General features: G+C 42.9%; 1 protein-coding gene across 1 annotated transcript in view; it reads left to right on the top strand.

The window, feature by feature from the left end:
- Positions 1-24,067, top strand: part of LOC146180812 (solute carrier family 4 member 11-like) — a 121,541-nt gene that overhangs the window by 5,739 nt on the left and 91,735 nt on the right. Inside the window, exon 3 of the mRNA XM_084577827.1 lies at positions 9,713-9,847. Within this exon, the coding sequence (XP_084433953.1) occupies positions 9,713-9,847 (135 nt within the window). The remainder of the gene's footprint in view (positions 1-9,712; positions 9,848-24,067) is intronic.

Raw genomic sequence — 24,067 nt, 5'->3', positions numbered from 1 at the left:
AGAGTTTTTATTTACTGTGCATTTCCAAATTTCGATATGTTGCCACTGAAATTGCACTTCTTATCTGAACATTGATTCCAAATTCGGTGCGCATTTGTGGCATTTCCCGACGAATAACAGTGCATGACTTGTCACGCATACATAATGCTTAATGTGCGTACGTGCGTGCATGTGTGTGTGTGTGTGTGTGTGTGTGTGTGTGTGTGTGTGTGTGTGTGTGTGTGTGTGTGTGTGTGTGTGTGTGTGTGTGTGTGTGTGTGTGTGTGTGTGTGTGTGTGTGTGTGTGTGTGTGTGTGTGTGTGTGTGTGTGTGTGTGTGTGTGTGTGTGTGTGTGTGTGTGTGTGTGTGTGTGTGTGTGTGTGTGTGTGTGTGTGTGTGTGTGTGTGTGTGTGTGTGTGTGTGTGTGTGTGTGTGTTATTGAGCCAGTTAGCTTTTTATAGCGCTACAGCTCCCTACATGACGTTGACCGCTTTCACGGTGATCGGGTTGTGCAAGGTTGCAGAACGGGGAGAGACTGTCAGATGAGGCACACCTTTCGTTATCCCTCAGATACACCTAGCTTTTGTCTATAGACTAATTACTGAATACAGCCCACCTGAGCGCTGTGATATGGCTAGAAAGAAAGGCTACGCATTGTTTTCTCAAGCTCCGCTGTTGAGGAATTCTTCCTAATCAATGGGTATGTCCCTGTAGTACCACCTCGTCCTGGGCCACCTCACGAACTGAGATACCGGAACGGCTAGCGGATAGCATGACCAGGACGGATTGATGAACAGACCGAGTAGGAAGTGGTGTTAGTCCATATATTCCTGGGAAACTCCCAACCTTCAGCACATTCTATTTAGGGATAATTACTTAATAATATTTACTCTTGGTAGGTATGAAGCAATTACGGAGTGCTGACGTATCAAGGCAAAATGTCCGCACTTATGTCACTGTGATTATTATACTTTATTTCTGAAATATATTTTACAGCTTTATACTGCCAATTCTGTGTTCGTGAGGGTAGGAGCATTGATTTTCTTCCCCATATGGTTGCCCTCGAACCTAGATTGTTTGAAAATACCAGATCGTACGTTTCAGTAAAACGACAGAATCGTCATCATCAGCAGCATGTTCATTTCGGACAACATTACATGGTGGCCGGGGGGCGAGACTAAAGGAGATTTTGATGTCTCCTGGAGAGGCCTAATCCCCGCATTACAGATCGAAACAGAACAGAGGCAATCAGCAGTAATAATAATAATAATAATAATAATAATAATAATAATAATAATAATAATAATAATAATAATAATAATAATAATAATAATAATAATAATAATAATAATAATAATAATAATAATAATAATAATAATAATAATAATAATAATAATAATAATAATAATAATAAATCTTTATTTAATGTGCGCAGGAACAACCATGTGGTCTTCGTGCTGCAGCACAAATAATATAAAAAAGAAACAAAAATGAAAAAGCACAAGTATGTTTACACACACAGAGAACACAAAATAAGAAATAAATAACATATGAAATGAAACAGACGAAAAGTGTTGTGGAAAGAAAGCAATCAATGAGTAGCATCACTTATATACACAGTGAGGGAATTGTTGAGCACATCCCGAAAGAAAAAAAAAAACAACAATAGATAGAAAGAAAAAAAAAACAACGACAAATAACTGAATTGATTATAGAAATATACATAAAATAAACAACCATTCCAGGCGTAACAAGTGCTTGGTACTTAAAACAAGGTTAGAAATACAGGAAAACACAATAAGGAAATATAATTGAAGGCGGGACAGTAAGATTCGAATATAAAGTTTAAATTTAAAATACGAATAAGAAACGGATAAGAAGCAGAAGCAGTTCAAGATACAAACAGCACTAAACAGGAGAAAAAGCAAAAAAGTGAAGTAAATACAAGCATCAGGCTAAAAAGTGGAAGTTATATGCGATAAAGTACTGTTTAAAATACAACGCTACGAACATCCAATATAAATGAACACAGCGAGTTTGAAAGATGTCAAGGTGAGGACAAAAAGAGTTAAACAACCACTGCATTCTGTCCAGAGGGGAATGGGAATGAAGAAACGGAGAAACTTGAAATGGTCTCAATTCCCTCATGCTCTTTCGCGGAACGCGCAGTAGGATGTACTCTAAGAGCTGAGGGCACATAATGTTGCCATGAAGGAGTTTGTACAGAAAAGTTATATCAACTCTGATACGACGGCAGTGAAGAGAAGGAAGACTCAATTGGGCGCTCCTGGTGGAGCGAGAGGAGGAAGTTGCGCAAGGAAAGCGATAATGAAATATCCATAAATTTTTTTGATGTACTCTGTAAACCTTGTCCAAGTTTGATTTGCAAGTCCCATTCCAAACAACCGACGCGCACTCCAAGAGCGACAAGCATATGGGCAGGTACAGCTTTAAGAACGGAAGTGGAGTACGGAACTCTCTCGAAAGTCTGCAAACGAATCCGAGTGTGCGCATAGCCCGCTGAGCAATGCGTTTAGTATGAGAGGAGAAGCGGAGGGTGCGGTCAAAAAATACAACAAGGTCATTAATTTCATCAACCTTGTCCAACAGCAGAGAATTCACAGTATAATGGTAGAGAAAGCTGTGCGTTTCACGAGTAAATGCGACAACCCTAGTTTGGGAAGAATTGAGGGTAAGTCGATTCTTCGCGCGCCAATCAGAAAAAGCAGATATGTCTGATTGCAACAGCAAGCAATCTTGAAAATAATGTATGACCTTGAATATTTTTATATCATCAGCATAAAGAAAAAAAGAAGCAGTTCTTGATCGCGGAGGGAACGTAATTAATAAAAACGGAGAAGAGAAGCGGGCCTAATACAGAACCTTCAGGAACTCCACTGGTTGCAGGGTAAACGGAGGAAGTCTCGTCCATTGACACTGACAAAGCAGGAGCGATCATGGAGATAGTTGCGTAGGAGGGCTAAGAATTAGACTTCAACGCCAGAGAGTAGAAGCTTTTCAAAAAGTAGTGAATGAGTAACAGAGACGAAATCTTTGCTCATATTACAGTACACAGTGTCAACCTAACCTCTCTGAAGGGCAGCTGCAGAGGCAAACGTCATAATTGTGACTAGGTTGGTAGAAGTAGAGCGACTCGATATGAAGCCATGTTGATTCGGTAATAATAATAAATCAATCAATCAGTCGATATTCATTTAATGTGCGCAGGAACAACCATGTGGTCTTCGTGCAGCAGCACAAATAAAAAATAAAAAAATGAAAATGCACAAACAAGTTTTACAGACAAAAAAAAGAAACAAATAGCACATGAAATGAAACTGAGACGAAAAGTGTCACGGAAAGAAAGAAATCAGTGAGTAGCTTGTCTTATATACACAGTCAGAGAATTGTTGAGCACATCACGAAAGAAAAAAAAACGAGAGATAGAGAGAAAAAACGACAACAAATAACTGACATTGATTATAGTAATATAGAAATATACATAAAATAAACAACCATTGCAGGCGCAACAAGTGCGTGGCAATTAAAACACAGACTAGAAATAAAGGAAAATACAATAAAGAAATAGAATTGAACGCGGGACAGTAAGATTCGAATATAAAGTTTGAAGTTAAAATGTCAGTAAGAAACGGATAAAAAGCAGTTCAAGATACAGACCGCATTGAACAGGAGAAAAAGCGAAAAGTGAAGTAAATACAATATTTTAGGCTAGAAAGTGGGAATTATAAGTGATAAAGTACTATTTAGAATACAACACTACGAACATCCAATATAAATAAACAGAGCGAGTTTTGGAAGATGTCAAGGTGAGGACAAAAAGAGTTAAATAACCACTGCATTCGGTCCAGAGGGGAATGGGAATGAAGAGACGGAGAAACTTGAAATGGTCTGAATTTCCTCATGCTCTTTCGCGGAACGCGCAGTAGGATGTACTCTAAGGGCTGAGGGCACATAATGTTGCCATGAAGGAGTTTGTACAGAAATATGATATCAAGTCTGATACGACGGCAGTGAAGAGAAGGAAGATTCAGTTGGGCGCTCATGATGGAGCTAGAGGAGGAAGTTGCGCAAGGAAAGCGATAATCAAATATCCGTAAAATATTTTTTTGTACTCTCTCAACCTTGTCCAAGTTCGATTCGAGTCAACCTTGTCCGATTCGAGTAATAATACAAGTAATGCGGTGAAATACAAATAAACAAGTTACAGTCACCGTTGTCAGTAACCCAAAGAAACTAATACATAAATCAAAAACCCCATCAACAGCCGGTTGCAAAATAGAAGGAGAATGTATAAACTCATACTTGTACATATTTTCACACGACGAAAGAAAAAAAATCATGGCAGTGGATGACGTTCAGTGACAAAAAGCAGGACAAACTGGGCTTGATTATTGCATAAAGGAAAGCATGCAGTCGATAAAACATACATTCAAGCACTTACAGCCATATGTTACACAGATGCATTTAAAAGATCTTGAATTGTTTGACAGTTACACGTTTTTGTACACAAGCAATTAATCCCTGATATTTGTTACATACAGACTAATGATCATTAGTTCTTTGTTGTGCCGTAGTTTGTTGCGAGGTCTTGAGCTAATTAGAGAAAGTGCACGCAGATTATGTAGAATATTTCTGTTTAGAGGAAGGCAAAAGAGGGATTGAAAGTCTTGTTTTATTTTCTTGTATACTAAAAAAAAGCTGAGTAATACTGATAACATAGGAACAAGGGTAATACTATGTAACGAGCCAACATGCTTTTATCTTTATCAGGGTTTCTCCCCAACATACCCAAGGCTCTCTTTTGCAGAGCAAGCAACTTTACTGTCTCAGTCTTATTACACGTGCCTCAATCTAATAGGTTGCAGACTAAATGGTTATGGACAAGAGAAAAATAGAGCTGTTTCTCGACATGATATGGAAGGAGATAGAGTAATCGTTGGATTATTCCAATCGCTCTCCATAGCCTTATTCATACATTATTGACATTATCGGTCCAGCCCAAGTCACTGCGGGAGCATACTCCAAGAAACATGTGAGAATTTTTTTTATTTTTTTGTAACGATATTTATCGCCTCAGGGCATCAATAGGGCATGGTATGAGATGAAGGAACCTGTGAGAACTTACTTGTAGTATTTAAGTGTTATTAAAATGCAGGTGAACATCATGAACGCGAGGCTTATTTTTAGCACGAAAAAGCACAAACTTTGTTTTTTGCGCAATAATTTAGTTCTAGTTTATTTGCATCAAGCCATTTCTTCAATTCTCTAAGCCAAGTATTAGAACGGTTCTCAAGGAAGCTGAGACTGGAACCGGAGAAGAATATATGTTAGTATCGTCGGCGTGAGGGACCATGTTGGAAGTTAGAGATATGTTGCGATATCATTAATGTACAAAATACAAAGCAGTGGACCGAGGATAGAGCCTTTTGGTACCCTAAATTTTATCGTACCGTGTAGTATTTTACACGTAGACTGCTCCTGTTCTGACAGATAGCTCTCAATTAATTTGTGCGTAACACCGCAAATTCCATAATTTTCTAGTAGATTTTCATGCTTAATTGAACCAAATGCATTACGAAAGTCGAGAAATGTTCAAATGGTGAAAAGTTTACGTTCAGAGTTATAAAGAAGGCTGCCTTTCATCTCTAGCAGCGCAATCTGCGTCGATTTAGCAGATTGAAATCCATATTGTTATTGGCAGATCAGGTCTTTTTTTTTTTTTTTTCTACAAGCACAACACGTTCAGCAACTTCGAAAAACAAAGGCAATATCAAGATAGTGCGATAGTTGCTCATGTTGCTTTTATCGGCACCCTTTAAGATTACCGTAACCTGTGCACTTTTCATCTTATCAAGAAAGATACCAGTTAGCAGCATTCTATTGCATATACGTGCTAGGGCCAAGCTGATGCTATCAATAGCGGCTTTCACTAGCACCGGACGTATACCGCCATCGCCTGGTGAGCATTTATCCTTAACGGTGTTTATAATTGCTTCTGGGTGGCAGAAACAAACATTTACAGCTACTGGCCTTCATATAATGGCTTATAGGTGGGTGAGGATTTGCATTTGCTTAATACTAAGAAACGCCTGCTTTTAGAAGTGGTTGCTTACATTCAAAAATTTAATCTTTTAATAAGCGCCAGATATTTTAACACATAAGGATTATGCCGTTATCGCAAATGCCCGATGCGGGTTACCTAATCATGCTCAGTTTTCAGTTTTGCTTTTGGACATGACTAAAATATTTCACGCTGTACTATGGGGAATCATGTGCTGTAAATCTAAAGAGGAGCTAAAGGAAATGCGGTGCTATCACTTAACTTTTCTTCCATTCAGATCCAGATGGGACAGCTATTAGAAACTGCTATATGCGATGAAATAAATGTGATGAAGTCTGGCACCACACAAGACAGCAAATATGTGCTGAAAAGAAGCAAACATTTAGAGAAGCGAAGTAATGATTTCCAACAATATTTCATGTACGTTTCCTTTAGTTTACTGACGTAATCAAATACTATCTTACAAGCAGCAGGAAGCAACTAGGAATTGTAAGAACAAGCTGGCATACACAGAACACCAAAAACACAGAGGAGACATCTTTTTTTTTTTTTTTTTTTTTTTTTTTCAGGGAACTTTATTGACAAAATCAAATAATATGTACCAACACTGTTTGGACCGATAGCTCAGTAGGCTAGTGTCCGGTCTAAATACAAATATTACTCTCAGGTTCAGCCATAGAGGATCAAGGATTGAAAGGAACAATAATGATATAAACGCAACATTACTGCTACATCATCATCATCAGCCTGACTATACCCACTGCAGGGCGAAGGCCTCTCCCATATTTCTCCAATTAACCCGGTTCTGTGCTAGTTGCATCCACTTGACCCCTGCGAACTTCTTAATCTCATCCGCCCACCTAACTTTCTGCCGCCCCCTGTTACGCTTTCCTTCCCTTGGAATCCAGTTTGTTACCCTAAGCGACCATCGGTTATCCTCTCTTCGCACTACATGTCCTGCCCATGCCCATTTCTTCTTCTTAACTTCCACTAGAATGTCCGTAACTTGAGTTATTTCTCTGACCCACTCTGCACGCTTCCTATCTCTTAATCTTACCCCTACCATTTTTCGTTCCATAGCCCTCTGAGTTGTCCTCAACTTAAGTAGATCCCTCTTGGTTAGCCTCCACGTTTCAGCCCCATAGGTGAGCACAGGTAACATGCAACTGTTGTATACTTTCCTCTTGAGCGATACCGGTAAGCTGCTAGTCATAATCTGCGAGTGCTTACCAAATGCGCTCCATCCCAATCTTATTCTTCTTATTATTTCCTTTTCATGGTCCGAATCTGCGGTTACTACCTGTCCTAAGTAGACATATTCGCCTACTACTTCCAGTGCTTCGCTACCTAACGTAAACTGCTGTTCCTTCCCGAGGCTGTTGAACATTACCTTAGTATTCTGCATATTGATTTTTAAGCCTACCTTTCTACTTTTTCTGTCTAGGTCATCAATCATTATTTGCAGTTCATCCCCCGAGTGACTTAGCAAGGCAATGTCATCAGCGAATCGCAAATTACTGAGGTATTCTCCATCTAGCTTTATCCCTAACTGCTCTCATTCCAAGTCTCTGAATACTTCCTCTAAGCAAGCTGTGAATAGTAATGGGGAGATCGTGTCTCCTTGCCTAACAGCTTTCTTTATGGGAATTTTGTTACTTTCTTTATGCAGAACTATGGTTGCTGTGCAGCCACTATATATATCTTCCAGCACTTTCACGTAGGGCTCGTCTACCCCCTGATTTCGGAATGCCTGAATCACCGCCGAGGTTTCAACTGAGTCAAATGCTTTTTCGTAACCAATGAATGCTATGTATAAGGGCCGGTTATATTCCGAGCATTTTTCTATCACCTGATTGATGGTATGGATATGATCGATAATAGAGTACCGTTTCCGAAAACCTGCTTGATCCTTTGCTTTATTGCAGCCTAAGGTTGTCCTGATTCTATTAGCGATTACCTTAGTAAATACCTTATACGTAACAGACAGTCAGCTGATTGATCTGTAATTTTTAAGGTCCTTAGAGTCCCCTTTCTTATGAATGAGGATAATGTTTGCATTCTTCCATGGTTCCGGTACCTTCGATGACACCAGGCACTGCGTATACAGGGTGGCCAGGTTTTCTCGCACGATATCCCCTCCGTCTTTTAATAAATCTGTAGTTATCTGATCCGCTCCAGCTGATTTCCCCATTTTCATAGTTTCTAATGCTTTCTTGACTTCGTCCTTCGTCACTGGTGGAATGTCTTACTGTTCTTCCCTACCGCCAATCTCGTTACGGTCCTGACTACTTTGGCTACTATAGATTACTGCTACAATTGCATACATATGCAGGAATACAACAATGTGCAAGTAAAATAAAATACCCAGATAATTATGAGTACCAAATAAAATCGATTAGCATAATAGTACTACAATGAAGAAAAGAAGAATTAGAAAGAATATGGTTACAAAGTCTATAATAAAGTGCAAGCGAAGTACTCGATACACTCCCAAAAATTATTGCGCACACGTAATAGCATGTGCGCAACAATAAATAGCAGTGTAAAGCATGTTTCAAAAACTAGGCAACATATGTAAATTTCACTAAAGAAGAAATTCACGCATAATTTGATTAGACTGGTAATAGAGTTTACATGTCAATTTAAAATTTCTGGCGGCTTTTACCTCGATCGGCAATTCATTCCATATTTCAACACCATTGAAATCCATCAGTCGTTCACCATACACATTTCTGCATTTGGGAAGGTTAAAATTACAATTAGATGCCTGCCTAGTATTACGCGAAGGCTGGACAAATAGGCTTAATGGAAGGGTGGAGTTAGTGCTAATTTATTGTTGATAACAAGAGCAACTTTGTAGTTACGCAAGGTTAGGTACGATAGTATATTGTTGGCATCAAATATGTTGCTGCTGGATTGATCAAAATTATTATTTGTTATTGCATTCAATGCCTGCTTTCGAAGACGATGTAAAGGCGACAAATATATTTTATATGTTTGACCCCTTATATTGAAGGGTGTTTTCTAGCACTCTACTAGAAAATACACTGTATGCTATGTGGAGTATCTGGTATGCAAAAAGACTGTGACATAATAAAGAACCAGACCAAAGAATAACGTCTGCAAGCAATTTTATAGTTTTTGCAAAGGTGGCAATCTTCTAACAGCAGTAATTAAATCTGCCTAATGGCTCTAGAAAGGGACACCTTGGTGATTTAATGGGATAATTAATTTTACGCGTACGGATGCACCACCCATTTGCGGTACTAATATTTCACGTAGCCAGGCCGATTCTTTAGTGCATATTCGTACGGGGAACTACCTATTGCTACTTTAACCTCTTATTAACTATCAGCTTCTCATTGTTATCATTGCTTTTAAATTTCAATGAGAAGAATGAAAACGAATTTTGTTTTGAGCAATAAATCTCACCCAATAATTTAGTGTACCTAGAAAAAAAGATTGCGGTTTATTTATAAGTAGAGTTCGCTTCTTTTTCTCCAGAAAAAGACGTGTGCGCTTGGAGTGTGGCTGTTCTTTTATCACATTTTTGTCAGCTTTTTTACTCACATGCGTCTTTTTCTTCTCCCTTTCCTGTGCATTCTGTGTGTGCCTCCGTCTACGCTGCGGTGCCGTGTCCGGTCTCCGCAGCGACTCCCCATGAAGGACTTCGGCGCCGAAGTGAGGGCATCCATGGACGTTGATCAGTTCCTCATTCAAGCCGTGCTCCTCCTGGACGTACAGGAGACTTCGCTCGAAGGCATCGTCGACAAGATGCTTCAAAAGGTACGTTGCGTCGACCACAGAGCCCAAGCAAGGTGGTTTTTGATCAAAGGTAGCGTGCACGGGTCTCCGCTCAGTAAACGGGAGGTGGGGAGTTTGAGCGATAGTGTGTGAGTCTATCGCGCGCTCTTCCAACATGTGTGCGGTCTCCAATAGCCGAATACTTGCCTTTTATGTCTCATGACTGTGACAGGTGCATACTTCCTTCGGAATTGATTTTCAATAATGATTTCACATTTCAGTGACTCGGGTTCGAAGGCTTCAAAAAATAGGCTTTTCGCCTCAGCTAATGGCAAAAAAGATATTGCCCATGCAACTTTTTATCAAAGATTGAGAAATTAAGAATAGGACCATCATCAATGTTAATTTGCGCTCGCGGTGCTCGCGTATCATTCGCAATTGTACTTCGAGGAGAAATATTGCGCTGCAAATACGCGCAGGATCATCTCCAGAAACACATTTCATCATGTTGCCAACGCGACCTGTGACTGAACAACGCCACTACACTGCACTTCTGAAGCGAGCTTTCTTAAAATTTCACAGACTCTGTCGAAGCTATCGTATTCTGTGTTGCGTGCTGATGCTTCCTCATCCTTCAAATATTATATATATATATATATATATATATATATATATATATATATATATATATATATATATATATATATATATATATATATATATATATATATATATATATATATAAATTTGAAGTAGGTGACACACGGTGGAAAAAACAACACTTTAATCCGACGTTTCGGCCGGGTCCGGCCTTTGTCAAGGAATGTAGCAAGGAATGTACATTCCTTGACAAAGGCCGGACCCCGGCCGAAACGTCGGATTAAAGTGTTGTTTTTTCCACCGTGTGTTACCTACTTCAAGTTTATGCCCTACCGGATCCATTCGCGCTTCAACCCCCTCCCTATATATAATATATATATATATATATATATATATATATATATATATATATATATATATATATATATATATATATATATATATATATATATATATACATATGTGCCCCGCTGGGGTGGCGTAGTGGTTACGGCGCTCGACTACTGTTCCCCAAGGACGCGGGATCGAATCCAGGCCTCGGCGGCCGCTTTTCGGTGGAGGCGAAAAGCAAGGCGCCCTAGTACTGTGCGATGTCAGTGCACGTTAAAGAACCCCAGGTGGTCGAAATTTCCGGAGTCCTCCACTACGGCGTCTCTCATAGCCTGAGTTGCTTTGGGACGTTAAACCCCACAAACCAAACCAACCATATATATATATATATATATATATATATATAGCACGAATAACATATACGCACCGTGCACACATGAGCGCGGCTTATTGTTATCTAAGTGACCTGGAGCACTTGAATGGCTACGTATTGCGGAAAAGTTGGTGTTGGCACGTGTGGGGTTTCTTGGGGCACTCAAGGCGCACGCACAAGCGGTAGTAAAGGAACAAAGAGTGGACCGAGAAAGTCAATGACAAGACTTTTATGGCAGAACTTGGCGGCATAGACCACAGTTTCGACACGGACGTGGAAACGGCTTCTGCGATAAGAATTCGCTGCGCCAGGCGTGTGAGGCGCCCCGCGGCCATCGAGGAGGGCAGATTGTACTCTTGACAAGCCACGAGTACCGGTAAAACATTCGAGAAGGACCCACTCCGCGGATCAATTGTAACGGCGATCGCAGTGTTGAGAAATGGCTTTGCGAAAGGGCTTGTCAGTGTACTGTCCGTGCTGCGGCTATAGTCCAGCCAGGAAACAACGCTCGATCACCGTTTCACAATTGAGCGCACCTGCTTTGCCGCCCATATCTCGCTATGCTAATATATCGAGCCTTGCTCCCTTCGGTGCTGACCTTTTCTACCTTTTCTACCTTGTTACTACCCGACTGTAAATTGCCGTACACCTGGTCGCATGGTGTGACGTCGCAGTAGATGAACTCCGAGGCCCCGCGCATGCGTGCTAGGAACAGTGCACTTCTGAGCATGCGCAGGATATGACAGTGATATGTACGGTGAGAGTTTACGCCCATAAGTTCATTGCGAGCTAAGTGGAAGTTTGGCTTTCCGACGGCAATCAAAACGTATTTAAGGCTAGGTGTTTCCATTAACGTAGAAGAATATTTCGCAGCCACCTGTAAACAACAGCTAAGCGTTATTTTAGGTGCATTTTCGCATTCCGAAAATGCGCCGAAATGTCTTAGACCCCAAGTTCGGTAAACAAGCGCTCGTTATTATGCTCGTTATCACCACAGCTGCAATTAGGTGCATGGTGAGACGAGAGAAAGGGCAGAGCTAGTTGGTCGCTATCGGAAGGGGGTTAACTAGTACAGAGTGAAGAGGTCGCAGTGCAGGATGTCGAAATACAAGCGCATACGCTGCCAAGTGATGGTGTTTTGTAAAGAAAGACTGATAGAGCGCCATGAATTTTCTTCCCATGAATTTTCCCATCCCCAGGGAATTTTAGGAGCACGTTTTGGCGGAAAGGAAATCTCATGGATGTAAGGAAATTTCGAAGGTTGTTTTTTGCGTTGTTAGAAAACTCTGGATTTTGCAAAGTGTCATGTTGCCGAGCTGATGAGCAACAGCGCATAGCAGAGGCGTTATTAGTACTCCAGGCAATATTCGATATTGTTTGATATTTTTCACTTCTCTCATTTGTTGTGGCATTAGCGTTTTTTTTTCTGGTTTTTCTAGTTTATTGCTTTTTGTTTGCTTTCTGGAGTTCGGAAGAAATTGAAGCTAGCGCTTGTTGTGTCCTTATATTCTCTCTGTGTCCATGTTTATTCGCACATGTTAGTTATAATATTCGCAACCTTTCCAAACAGCAAATTTAGTTGAAATACGTTTTGTCAGGCCTTCGTTAGTGATCAACTTTACACTGGATTAGTTATAACACAGGACTATGTCACGAGATAAACATTATCGATGAAAGCGTACTGCATATGGCTCCAAACAGGAAATGGTGCAAACATTCTCAAACGCTTTATGCAGGCCAGTCTTATCTGCTGCGACCTGAAATGTTTCATACTTATAGACATACATATAAGCTCCTTATTGACGTATTTCTCGTTACTGTGACATCAAATGTTTCATACCAGATGCGAAAGTATTAAAACAATAGCCCTCGGGATCCGCGTCAGCAAATGTGCTGCCACCGCAGGCCTTTTATTTGCCCAATGGGCAACTGATGTCCGCACTTACATTTCGCTCTTCGACATTTTCAAACTTATAAACGATTCGCTTTAGATTACAGTCATCTATTTTTTATTTGAAGCCAGTATGCTATCGATACAGGCTAATTGCTATTCCTTATCGACTTCTCTTCAGGTCTATTAAAATAGCTAGGAGGTATATTAGACATTGTTTGGAACTTACACTGGGCCGAAAAATCTTATGACAACATTTAACAGCTAGCAACTTATTGGCATAGTATGCGCTGTCTGGAAGTAACATGGCATGTCTGTGATAGAAACTGGGAGCCAAAACCTTCGTCCCTCGTTCATCTTTCCAACCTTTCGTGTTGCATTTTAGGAAACAGCGTCTCCAGTCTTCATTTACTTTGTGTAGTAAACGTTTATTGAACTCGGTAATGACTTGGGAAAGGGATTGTTGCTGTGAGTGAAAGCCTCTGTTTCGGGATAACATTGGCCACCACCGGTGCCCGAGCTCTCTGCAGGAACAGGGCGCGATGGGTTTCCAGGTCCGAGCTGTCCAGGGCCGCCTCCCAGCCCTTTCTACTTGGCTGACTTATTCTGCCTATATTTTTACTATAGTGGCAGGCCTACACCATACAGTGTATGTCGAAATACTGGCCGCAGAATTTTCATCCAGCTTGCGCGGGTTAGGCTCAGAACTGCGATTCGAGTTCTGTGTTCGCTTGTGGCGTAGCTTGTGTGGTTCGATAGTTTGGCTATACGTAGAGTAACACATGACACACAGTGGTTACGACTGCTCTTCCGGCGATTCTTCAGCGCCCTGTCTTCGCTTAGTGGCAATGCGGCGCTACTGTGCGTTCATCAGTAGCCGACGAGGTGGAAGCACTCGGAGAGCTAGAACGTAGCCGCCGAGCTTCATCTTGAGCATGACGCTTAGTACGACGTTCTTCACGTTCTTCCACTGTCTCTTGCGCACGTTGTCGCTTCCTTGCCGCAGCTTGTCGTCGACACCTCTCTTTAGCAGCCTGCATAGCAAAGCAGTCACGGCGCGGCTGAAGCAACGGCGAACCATCTGTTCGTCGCGGTAGCGGCGCCGCTGCAGCGCGCGGGGCTTTAGCGCGACGCGCCGACGGTGCCGCCATCTGGCGAAGCTCGGCTGAAGCGGTTGCTCGGCTCGGCTGTTCAAGGTCAAGCCTGGCGTCCGCCGGGGATACGCGACGGCTCGAAACCTGGCGCAGTATTGCTATCCCAATAAAACTGTACTGCTCCGCATTACCTGAAAAAGAAAATATCCTAGTACATTCCCCTAAAGCTTTGCGGTAAATCTGAGGTTGATAAGTACAAATATCAAGTCATTACTCTTGCTAACACTTTTACATGGTCAACGCACATTTCTGATATCTGTTTAATGACGGTTAGGGAGCTGTGGTACATTAGAAGAAAGCTTAAAGGTGCTGCAGTAAATGCTAAGATGATAGCCTACAATTCTCTTGTAAGATCCAGACTGGAATATGCAGCGGTAGTGTGGGACCTTTATACCAAGAAATACATCAGTCAAATTAGGGCATGTACAAATAAAAGCGATCCGATGTATTTTCGCTAAATATGAAAGGGGTGATTCACCAACTAAGGTAATGCAAAAAATAGTATCCAAACGTTATAGATAAGAAGGAAAATCAGCCGTCTTGTGTTGCTTCACAACAGCCTCTTCGGGTAAAATTAATATCCAGTTGTCTGACTGTGTGAAAGCACTTAACACTAGAAAAACTGGACACACTCATCGGCATTCATTAGCTCAAAGTTTTGCCAAAACCAACGCTCATAAGTTCAGTTTTTTTTTCCCGCGAACGGTTGCAGATTGGAATTCCCTCCCCGTTGGTATATTTGAGTCGGATGCTTTTATGGAAATGCTTGGAAGCCATTTTAAACAATTGTAGAGTGAACGGGATGACTGTATTTATTGTTCTGTTGTACAGTGTTCTAGTGTGTTCGCTTGCTATATCTCTATTTTTATGCAATTCTCTTCCTGCTTGGGCCAAAGTGCTGGCCTGCAGTATGTCCAAATAAAACATAACAGAAATAACATTACCGCCCGTACGTACCGGGGTAACGTGGACCAAATGGAGGAGACCCTCCAGGAGGCGGATTCAGTTGTGAGGTCTCGAATGCGCTCCGAATAAATGAGAACTCTTACTTACACATGATATAGGATAAATACTATATAAATATATGTTAACGACGTCCGAACACGAGATTGGGATTGGGTATTCTGATTACAAATAAATGACTAGGATAACAATGCTACGCCGAGAATAATTTATACGGCCGCTTTTGTGTGGCTATGCGACGCCAACAAGCGAGGGCATCGACGGCCGCTGCCCGGCGCAAGAAAAGACGAGCTCTGAATGCCCATGACGATCCAAAAGCAGAGAAGGGTGTCGACATCGCTTCTAAGCAGAGACAACTCTAGCTGACGATCACATTTAATCAATTAAGGCTGGAAAGTATCCGAGGAGACTATGCGTGGGTCGAATCATCCAACACAATTTGCCGAAGGCAAATAAGGGTAGGTTCGGCGAGGGTAGCCCTCGAGTGCGGATACCGGTAACTACGAGGCGTCCTTTAAGATGCATGCGCCTTCCCTACAGTGCATTTCTTACTTACGCTTATTATCGATGAAGAGGGGGACAATAAATTTTTCCAACGCAGTTCCTAGAAAGTTGATCATGCGGGGACGAGTGAGTCCTCTTTGACTCATAATGTGACTTAGGCGACAAGACTGAGTCGTTTTACAAAATAATTGTGCAGGTTTATCCTGTTTAAGCGTAGTCTGTTTAAACGTAGTTATCTGAGGGTAAGCTCCGTTAACCATCGCTACTCAACATCCTTGCGCCGAAGCGTTGACGAACTCGGAAAGGCCTGCACCTCATCCATGGCGAGGCTGAGCAACAGAGATTAGCCGAAGCCGCGACTATAATAATTTCGTGTCCAAGCTTTCGAGCGAGCGCCGCAGCTGCGATATGCTAGCCACCATAGCTGATCATCTCCGCAGCGGTTCACGTGAGATGCCATCGCTAACCACAATTTCAATCTGGCGGCTAGAGGCCAAATGTGCGAGTGAATGACCTTAGAAGTTGCGGTGCGAAGAGTAGAACTGAAGCTGGAAGATGCCCTAAATACAGAAGTGCATTGAAACGCACACTGGATCTGGCGTAATATTCACAGTGTGTTAGGTTTCTACGCTGTAATCGTCATAAGCATCACCACCATTATTACCACATTGAGTCACGAGACAAACTACGTGAAATACGGTATAAGAACACTCAAACTTAAGTCTAGATTGGACAAGTACTATGCTTACTGCGGTCATCGAAATATGAGAAACGTTCCCTGGTCTGTCACGTGACCCTGATATAATATTTAAACGGATGTGCATACACTGCGCCACTGACTGACAGTTTGATGCAATAGGAAAAAAGGGCTTAGTCGGATTACGAAAACATTAAATAAAAATACAGACAGCTTCTTTGGCAGAGTACTGCGGGACGGTGGTCGCCCTAATGTTCGAGTAGTATATGACATTGGCATTCCTCGTCAATGTTTCATTTTCAGGGTCGATTTATTGCCCACATCGCACGGTACCTATATTTATCGCGTCCTGTAGGATAGATCGCGGTTATTCTACATTTTCAGTTGTGCTCCTAATGGCCAAATTCGAACGTTCCCTGGCAATGCATCTTTAAACGCCTGTTAGACGTTTGCATAATGACTTCTACGGGAAAGCTTAGTGCAGAAAACGTCGCACAGCTTGCGGTTACGAAAGAGACGACACGACAAACGCTATAACTTGTGCTTAACCAAGCAATGCAAGCAACATTTTACTAATCATGGCGATATACTTTTTGCTTGGCAAGGGATTGTGGCCTGCAAACCACCCTGTCCATTACTCCAGCGGCAGATGCACATTCAGCGCTTTGTGGAACAGTATTTGATAAGCGACGAACGAGAACCGAAAACATATGTACGCACAAAAATAAATCGAAGGCCTGTTAATAATGAATGAGAAAAGAGGGCGGACGAAATCGGGCACTGCACACGCATCACAAGGCAGGGACCACTCGATTCTCGTGTCTGTTACATGGCCAGCCATTTTGCCTGATGGATGAACTGACAGTGCCCTTCGTATAAGGCCTCATTGCGCTCCCCGCTCCCCCACCCGATTCCACTTGACTCAAACGAGCACGCAGGGGCGCGTTCGAATGCCGCACAGATCGCTAGCGGTGGCGGGGGCTATTTTCTGCGGCACCGCACCGGTTCACCCAATCGAATTTTCGATGAACGAGGCATGTATTAGGTTTCCTTGTGGTTTTGCTTTCTGACGTCTTGGGTTCCTGTGTCATCCGAAACCTTTTAGTGGTAAGGGTTTTATGGTTTTGTGACAAATTTTTGTGCGCTAGTACCCACTTGTTTACTGAGATTTTGCTAGGGGCTTTCCAGGACCTAAGTGAAAGTCATGCAGATGTTCTATACAGGTCTCATGGTTCGATACTACAAAACGCGAATTGAACTGACGCAGGAACAGGGCCACGGTTTTGTATGACTGCTTGTTTGCCACGCATCCCTTCAGGTGTTTGTACAGTATGCACCACATTGGGGAAAACTAAAAACGATCATTAGCTGTCTCTCTCACCCGCAGCTTTGTATTTGGTCGTTGCAGCATGATGGCGGCTCCATGCGGCCTCTTTGTCAGTGAGAACAGTGGTGACCTGCGGTGTGGCATTTTTCGAAAAGCGTGCTTGTAATCGGTCTCCACGGGGAGCGTGGACGTTGTGCATCAAAGGGCAGTATCGTACGTCTTATATTGGAATAGTTTTGCTAACTCATGAGGCACAGAAGAAGGAATATAAAGAAATCGATTGTTCTAGCATCCAAGAAAAACAAAACGCAAAAAGTCATCAGTCACTGGGTAAGTGAATTCGGTCAAAAAATGGGCAGTGGCTTAACTCTGGTTAAGCCTGGTAAATTGCGTTAGCAATGGCCGCATGTCCACTCTTGTGTGTTCGCATGTGACGGTTCGATAGTTTGGCTATAGAGTAACACATGACACACAATGGTTACGACTGTTCTTTCGGCGATTCTTCCGCGCGCTGTCTTCGCTTGGTGGCACTGCGGCGTTCCTGCGCAGTCAAGTGTTCATCAGTAGCCGACGAGGTGGAAGCACTCGGAGATCTAGAACGTAGTGGCCGAGCTTCATCTTGTGCACAACGCTTAGCACGATGTTCTTCACGTTCTTCCACTGTCTCTTGTGCACGTTGTCGCACGTTGTGCACGTTCCTTGCCGCAGCTTGTCGTCGACACCTCTCTTTAGCAGCCTGTGTAGCAAAGCAGTCACGGCGAGGCCGAAGCAATTGCGAACCATCTGTTCCGCTGCAGCACGCGGGGCTTTAGCGCGATGGATGGATGGAATATAGGAGCGTCCCCTTTGAAACGGGGTGGTAGCAGTAGCTATCATGCTCAATTTTATCCCTATATCTTAATTATTGATTTAGATTGGTTAACTAAACCATCATTCTATTTATGGTTGGTTGGTTGGTTGGTTGGTTCACAGGAAGGGAAAGGCGCAGTATCTGTCACACTTGCTCTGTGGACACCTGAACCGCGCCGCAAGGGAAGAGATGAAGGTGGGAGTGAAAGTGGAAAGAGAGAAAGAGGAGCCGTAGTGGAGGGCTACGGAGTAATTTCGACCACCTGGGGATCTTTAACGTGCACTGACATCACACAGCACACGGACGCCTCTTCGTTTCGCCTCCATCGAAACGCAATTTTTTGTTTCTACATTACTAATACTAACATTATGTCACTGCTCTGCTTTTAAGCCACCAATCTTCCAGCCGTTTTTTGCTAGTTTCCACTGCCGGTTTATTCACCCGGCCACTGGTATCTCTAAACCCCAGAGCTTCAGGCACAGTGATTGCGCCTGCATCAACTTCCGGATGGATACCATTACATTCGAGTATAATATGGTCAATTGTTTCACTGGAGTTACCACATACAGCACATGCGTCATCTTCATTGTTAAAGTTCTTTTTGTAGCTGAGTGTTCTAAGGCACCCTGATCTAGCTTCAAAAAGTAGGGTACTTTCCCTTGAGTTATCAAAGAAAGCTTCCTTCCTGATCTGCCTTTTTCACTTTCGATATAGTTCCACACTCTGTTTCTTTTCCATCGAATTTATCCAATTTTAAACTTCTGTGTTTTTCACCTGTTGCTTAACGCTCTATTTCTTAGTCCTTGTGACCAGCATACTGGTTAGTTTCCTATAGTTCTTTTCCTCTATTGTGAGTCAACGCTTTTTAAGTACAGGTATTTCAATACTTTAGCTGCCCATCTGTTACTGTCCAATTTCCTCAGGTGTTCCTCAAATAATATTTCACTCTGAGCTTCCCGTACTTCGAAAGATTCCCAGCCCATATCTCCCTGTACCGCCTCTGTGGTTTTGCCGTGGGCACCTAGTGGGCACCTAGGGCACCGTCGGCGCGCCGACGGTGCCGCTATCTGGCGGAGCTCGGCTGAAGCGGTCGCTCGGCTCGGCTGTTCGAGGTCAAGCCTGGCGTCCGCCGGGGATACGCGACGGCTGGAAACCTGGCGCAGTATTTCTATCGCAATAAAAGCACTTGAGCCATCGCCGGCGCGTTCTTTACTGCAGTACAGACGTACTTTCTTGATACCGCTATGTACGTCGCCAGTTCTTTCCTGTTGAGAATTTGATTACTGCTCTCCGTCGCTGGAATCCTATTAACAGGGATTCACCAAAGCGATGTACTAATTTAACAATGCTTGCTCGTAGGGGATGTATTGGTGGTATGATTTCCTGTGTCCGACCCTTGCAATATTAATCAAAAATATTTTTCTTCAGTTTCGTACGGGTTCCCCTGTGAGAACTTTTTGCGAGGTAGTTGTTTGCTATAGTGGTCATACAGTTTCATCTCAATCGCATCGCTACCTCTCCGCTCGGCCCCATTGCAACTGCGAAAATAAAATGTTAATGGCGGAAACTGTATCTGCATTTGCTTTTCTCGCATGAAGAATAGCTGAGTAACTCCAAATGTTTCTTGGGAAACGACATTGGGTGCCCTAATTATGGCATTTTTCATAACTACCATTAATAAAAAACGCATTAATAATACAAATGCTTGTGTCGCAAGAAGCTTTATAGCACTATTTTGCATCGACTTCGAACAGTAAGACATAAAGTCATCTCTGGTATCGCACACGTGAACAGAGTATATACTCTGCAGACAAACGATCAACCTCTATGCACGATGAAACACCAGGGTGCAAAAACGAATAGGTTACTGCCGCAGCAATGGACTGTGCAAAAGAAACAAAAAATAGAAACCTTCTAACTTTATGGATTAACACCTTACTGTACGCAATTTGGGGCTTATGCCAGCATCGCAAAAAATTCTGCAGCACTTACGAGCTTGCAATTCTATTTTAAGAGCAGCGGTGCTTGAGTTCAGGTGCTGCTTTTGAGATCCGGTAAGCCCGTAGGCAACTAACGAAATAAACACAGCGCGAAGAAACAGGACACAGGAAAAAGACACATACAAGACGGGACTGGCGCCAGTCCCGTCTTGTATGCGTCTTCTTCCTGTGTCCTGTTTCTTCGCGCTGTGTTTATTTCGTGATAGTTATGAACCAACTAGCCCAGACCAAGATCCTAACTGTAGGCAACGCAGATTTGCTACACTTCAACCGAAGCAGGCAAGTACCGAACTAAAGCAAAAATTGCCGTAAAAAGCAACGCGCTGTCAAATAATATTTCTGAACGTAATTTCAGTAAACTCTCCAGCTCTTTAGATTGGAGGTGGATTTTTGGAGCGCTTCTGTACGTGCTTATGTGCAATCTGTATAGAAAATTGCTTAAACACATTACCTAAAGTCATAATGACAAGCGGTATTTGTTTTTTCTTAAATGTTAGCACACCGCTACTGCGCCCATCATTATTGTCATCACGTATACGGAATGAAATTTCAAAACCATACCACTTCATGGAGACCACTGTCTCACTTGCGATTCTAGCTAAGCCGTGCTGGATAATACGTAAGAAATACCTCGTGGGGACCAGGTTAGGTATGCACACAGCCGGTTCAGGGAAAGATTCTCTTTATAGGATTCTCCTACGCCAAGAAGACATGCTACCATCTTTTCTTGTTTTTTTATGCTTTCGGCCGTCATGCGTGTCGTCCTGATCACCTTACTTCGATACAGACATCAAAGCTAGTAGCATCTGATGCTGCGGCAACGCCCACAGCTTGACATTTAGAAAGGAGTGCTATCACGCAGTGACACGTTCTACGCGGTCGCCTTTTGCAAAAGGTGCCCTCTAGTGCACTTGACTTTCGCTCTTTTCGTTCTACACTGTTTTTGGCATGTGTGCTCCGTACATGTGTTTGGGTGTAAGCAAACTCGAAACAGTGTCACAAGAGTCAAACCAGTTGCAGCGCCTCCTGTGTGGCACCTAAAGCTTGAGCACAATACGACCATAAGCCGTTGCTTTGTAGCGAAAGCTATTAGCTATTGAACATGAACAAGGAGTTTCGCGCGGCGGGAGGCATAGTGCCGTTGCCTAGCAACCGCCGCAGCCTGCGGGCGCCGCGCGCTCACCGCGCCATCTGGCAATCAAGAAGCAATCAGAAGATGTCTCTTCTTTAATGCTATAGTGCCTAGAATATACTAAGCACTATATTAATGCACCGAGAATCGAACCTCTATCCCTCGGATTGGACTAGATTAGACTGGACTGGATTGGACTGGACTTTTTTGGATTGGATAGGTTTGTATTGAATTGGACAGGATTGGTTGAATTGTATTTGACTGGAATGAACTGTACCCAATTGGATTGAATTTGATTAGACTGGATTGGATTACACTGAAATGGGTGAGATTAAATTGCATTGCTGGGGAGTAGGCAGCCCAGAGGCAAGCTCACATGCTTTCGCTACATATATCCTGGCCTAGCTTACCTAAGTCACGGCCAATGTTTCCGACGTTTATTTCTGTGAAGATCAGAGCGTGTTATTTTTTTTTATTTATTTCGAAAGCCTTTAATGGCTCATGTTGTCGTGGACAAAGTGCATCCCGCTTTTGCGGCGTTTTGATTGACCCAGGCGGGATGCGTTCCTGCCATCTGCAATCCCACACTTGAACGCGCTTCAAGGAACACCACGCGACAGGAGCGATGGTGTGCCGTCCAAACTCGCTTGCCGGAGAAAGTGTGATAGATATTGCGCCTCTCCTTTAATGTAAACCAATTATATTTATATGTAGCACTGCAACGAATGCCGCAAATGATAGAATAGGAAGGGTAGGCTTTCGCCATTTTCCTCTTAAAAGACACATGAGAGACCCTCTAATTTTTTTTCCCAGGAAATAGCCGTTGTTTTTTTTTTTTTTTTTTTTTGGCTAATACACAGTGAAACGTCCCAGCTCCAGTCCTTATTGGTAAAATATTCTCTATTTTCGAAAGGATACCATTTGTTAAACTAAGTGGTGCATACTCTATGTTCAGTTGGTTGTAACGGCCCGCTTGTGATCTGGTTGGCTTTATATCATTAGCATAGTATGCATGCGCTGAGAGGCTCGTTTTCACGTCAGTACTTCAGATTTTTTTATAAAAGGCGATAAGGAGAATCATTATACCAGGGAAAAAAGACAGTGCGAAAGTCAGGGTCAGCAGAGAATCACAAACACAGCGCTCCGTTCTCCCTCTTTTTCGCGCTGTTTTCTTTTTACGTAATACGAACACCTTCCAATTTACCCAAATTGCCGTGCTCATTGATAGGGACAATGCGAGTTGGTTTCACACATGCAGTTTTCAAAACAATGCAGTTACGGAGACAGCACTTGGGCTATAGGGTAAAAGACTATGGCGGTTTAAGCATGGGTTGAACCTAGTGTTAGAGCGAAAGCTGTGAGTGTTGCAGCGATAGCCTCTTTTCAATCCGCGGCTTTTTCAGAATTTTTGTATTTTTAAGGCTCTCATCGTTGTCAGCAGGAGCTGTCGGCAGAGGGTGTCACGGTTTCGAGAGTGTGATAGATAAAACAAAGTAATAAACCTTGTCTCTACCGGGAGTCAAACCTCCATCTCTAGCAACCCCAGCCGAGCGCTTTACCACTGCGGCATGGCCCGGATTTTGTTTTTCTTTATTGCCTGGTCTCCGCTATGGCCCGGATTGTGAAACGCTCTTCACAATTCCCCTTGTCTACCGTGAGGATGATTGCGGGACTCCGCGAGTGACAGATACTGCGCCTTCCCTTTCCTGTAAACGAATTTTAGAACGCCGGTAAAATTTGATGCGTTAAATGAAACGCTGTTTGTGTTCGACAAAGGGCACGCAATGTATCGTCACGACAAGTCATGATGTCACCAGGAGATTCCTCAGGCCTGCGTGCCAGGAGCGGGGAGTAGGGGGCCTCCTCAATCGGTGGAAAATAAAGTTTTAATCAATCAATCAAACCTGCATATATGAAGCTGACCCCACCGGGTGTCCGATCCAGGCGTACATGAGGCGCCTTTTATTTGCCGCTTCAACGCACCTCATAGCATAGACCCAGATGTATAGGAGGCTTTAGTACAGCAGGCATCAGTGGCGTTTGAAATTTATTTGCAGGATAGAAAAGGCGTCGTATCTATCAATTCTCCGCGGACTGATTGGCTTATATACCCACTGCAGGGTGAAGGACTCTCCCATATTTATCCAATTAACCCGGTTCTGTGCTAGTTGCATCCACTTGACCCCTGCGAACTTCCTAACCTCATCCGCCCACCTAACTTTCTGCCGACCCCTGCTACGCTTTCCTTCTCTTGGAATCCAGTTTGTTACCCTAACCGACCATCGGTTATCCTCTCTTCGCACTGCATGTCCTGCCCATGTCCATTTATTCTTCTTAATTTCCACTAGAATGTCAGTAACTTGAGTTATTTCTCTGACCCTGTCTGCACGCTTCCTATCTCTTAATGTCACCCCTACAATTTTTCGTTCCATAGCCCTCTG

Source organism: Amblyomma maculatum, chromosome 8 (assembly GCF_055883805.1).
Source record: "Amblyomma maculatum isolate TAMU_Amacu chromosome 8, ASM5588380v1, whole genome shotgun sequence".
NCBI lineage: Eukaryota > Metazoa > Arthropoda > Arachnida > Ixodida > Ixodidae > Amblyomma > Amblyomma maculatum.
The sequence above is the reverse complement of the archived record's forward strand: the minus strand, read 5'-3'. Positions and strand labels throughout refer to the sequence as shown.